General features: G+C 32.3%; 1 protein-coding gene across 3 annotated transcripts in view; it reads left to right on the plus strand.

Annotated features, from left to right (window-relative positions):
- LOC108977559 (protein similar) overlaps window positions 1–3,150 on the plus strand; it is a 165,868-nt gene that overhangs the window by 116,483 nt on the left and 46,235 nt on the right. For all 3 annotated transcript variants that reach the window (XM_018947286.1, XM_018947287.1, XM_018947285.1), the window contains one exon: window positions 837–2,002. In XM_018947286.1, coding sequence (XP_018802831.1) covers window positions 837–2,002 — 1,166 coding nt within the window. The remainder of the gene's footprint in view (window positions 1–836; window positions 2,003–3,150) is intronic.

Genomic DNA, 3,150 nt, shown 5'->3' on the forward strand with positions numbered 1-3,150 from the left:
ATTAAATAATACTTAGAATAAAATAAAAAAGATTTTCAGAAAAAAACCTTAGTGAAAATTAAAAAAATAGTGAAGATTACCAAAGAAAACATAACATCAAAATATCGAATATTAAAAAATGTATATAATATTTACCATTTTAAAATATTTGCAAATATTTTTTAATAAAAAAATTATATTCAAATCACTAAAAGTTTATCTTAAAATGGTATATGCTATAAAATAATAAAATAATTTATGAAAATCAATAAAAGATGTGAAGAAAAGTAAAATAAGAATATTAGAAGCATAATATTTTAAAAAAATAAACAATATGAAAATTATTGAAAGAAAAATTGTAAACTTAAAACATCATATAAAAGAAATATATTTTCTTCGAATTGAAATTAATTAGGTTATTTAAGACGATTTAATAAAATAAAATAAATTACAAAATAATAAAATAAAATTCAGTTCAAAGTTATATATCGTACACTGGAAAATAACGAAATAAATAAATAACAACTTAAAAAATATTTAAAAAATACTTTCAATCAAGAATAAGAAAAAAATATTTTCCCAAATGAAAGAAAGTGAAAAATATTTACGCCAAATTAAAATACAAATATCAAATTGTCATGAAATACATATATTTTCCATATCAAAAAAGTGCAAATATTCAAAACGTCCGTCAATCAATTCTCACTATCCGTCAAATCGCGAGTGTTTCATGCTTCCCATTATTGTGTACGAGTGTGCGTGCATTACACGAGAAAATCGCCAAAGCGATTACCAATAAAAATACAACCTAAAAAAGTCCATAATGTAAAATTCGCGATATGTGTAAATTTTTACAGCAATCTTGAGAACAACAATGAGATTTATTCACTTGCACAATACGAGGCAAGCAAGCTTAAAGTTGAGGCAAGCGACAGCGAAAGCGATCAAAGCAACATTGGCGATAGCTGTGGCAACAACAATCTCACAGAGAATATCAACGATAACAGCAGCAACAGCAACAACGACAATTCAACTGACGACTATAAACAGAAAATATTAGAGTGCAGTAAAGAAACAAAACTGAAAAAAGAGCAAGAAAATCCAGAAGACCTTAATAAATCTTGCAAAATCGAATTGCATTCGATCAAAGCAGCCAACTCACCACCGTCAACGCAAACCAACCCAACCACCGACAACAATGATCTCAACGAAGATCGTAAAATAAACATAACCAACAACAACAACAACAGTAACAATACAAATAATTTATGTTCCTCCATTAAATGCGAAAAAACATGTGCAACAATTAACGCAAATCCCTCTAATACCATAACCACTACCTCAGGCAATAACAATTGCGCCGCAACACCCCCATTAGATAATACCACCAGCAAATTGATCGACGCTAATAAAACGATCGTATGCGAAAATTCACTTTCTCCATTGCGTCAGAATTTACAATCGAATTATTTAAACGGCAGCGACAATAAAACCATCAACAACAACAACAACAATAATAACAACACTGGTGTGTCGAGCAATAAGAATTTGCTTCTTGCGAAATCGCTCGAAGAGAAACGCCCCAAGTCGGTTACCGCATCGGTATTTCGTCTGGCTACATTGGCCGATTTGAGCGGTACGCATACAACAACGGCTACAACAGCAGCAACAAACGCGTCATCGCCGCCACTACCAACACCTGTACCATCGACCACGAGCACTTCGTCGGTATTCGTGAGTGCAGCAAATGCACCGTCGTTGCCGACGTTGAACGCCGCTCCGCGCGCCCAATCGGTGACGGCTTCCGTATTTACGCCGATTTCGCAGTTGTGTAATCGCCAACAACAACACATTGCTAAAACCAATTCCATTATAACACCAACAACGGTGACAGCAGCAATACTCTGTGGCCAACAACAACAACATCAACAAAACCACCAGAACTCACAGACACCGACACAGCAGCAGACACAAGATATGAATAAGTTTTTGTCGTTCGGGGATGAGACAAATGAGTTAACAAGTGAGTACAACACTTTTCTTCTTCTTCTTATTTCTTATTTATTTCGTAGCATTTAATTTAGTTTAAGTGTCACACAAATACATACGTACTTGCACTCATAAATAGTACATACATAATACATATGCATATAGAGGCAATCATTATCGTTTAAGTTTGGCGCTTTGAAGTCATAATAATTGCCATTGAAAGCGACAGACAGACATATTTATGTAGCGCTAGTTTAGTTTTAACAGTTGTGGGTTGTTTATAGTGCCTTTGCCGGAAATTATCGGAAATTTATAGATTTTAATGCGATGTTTTTTGATCTATCTTTATAATACCCAGAAGCAAACGTCGGAAATCCAATAAAGAATACCATGTATTATATAAGGCTCAACGCGACGATTTGTATCGATTTGGCGCTGTTCCTCTGTCGGTCCGTATATATACGAACTAATCAGTCACTTTTTGAGATATTCAACTGAAATTTTGTACACCTTTTTTCTCTCCAAGAACCGGCTTATTTATCGGAAAACCCGCTATTTTTTCTCTTGCTTCAAGTGTACTTTGGATTCATTTAAAGTTGAGCATCTTGAAATTGTTTGATCCTCCTCTAACAAAAATTTAAACAAGTCCTCTCTACGATTATTTTGCCGAGATTATTAATTGGCAATAGTTCGTATTTACAGTTTGACTCGACATAGTGTAAATATTGCAGCCGTGTAAATAATTAATTATCGCCAAAACATTTTTTTGCCTTCGATTATATTTTTAAGCAAATTTACTCGATCGCCAATATGTCTGTTTTTGCTATGCCCCATTTGTTGGGCTGATTTTCAATATACCTAACTAAGCTGACAAACAGTTTTATGCAGCTTGATTTTCCGATTTAATACAACTGATTTTTGTCGTTTTTTTTCTATTTGTGTTTGAAATTTTGGATTTTTATGTGATATATACTTTAATTATTATTTGTTTTTATTTTTTTATGATTTATTTGTTAATTGTTTTATTTAACCAATTTTAAGCGATTTGATTGTAATTATTTATTTTTGTAATTCAAAATTGTGAAAGTATTTTTTATTTTTGTAATTATATGGCAACCCTCTTCAAAAAACAAATTCACCAAAATTTTGTGCTAAACATCACACATATTTTCTTGTCATTAA

Source organism: Bactrocera latifrons, unplaced genomic scaffold (assembly GCF_001853355.1).
Source record: "Bactrocera latifrons isolate USDA-ARS-PBARC rearing strain unplaced genomic scaffold, ASM185335v1 scaffold_91, whole genome shotgun sequence".
In the NCBI taxonomy this organism is placed as follows: domain Eukaryota; kingdom Metazoa; phylum Arthropoda; class Insecta; order Diptera; family Tephritidae; genus Bactrocera; species Bactrocera latifrons.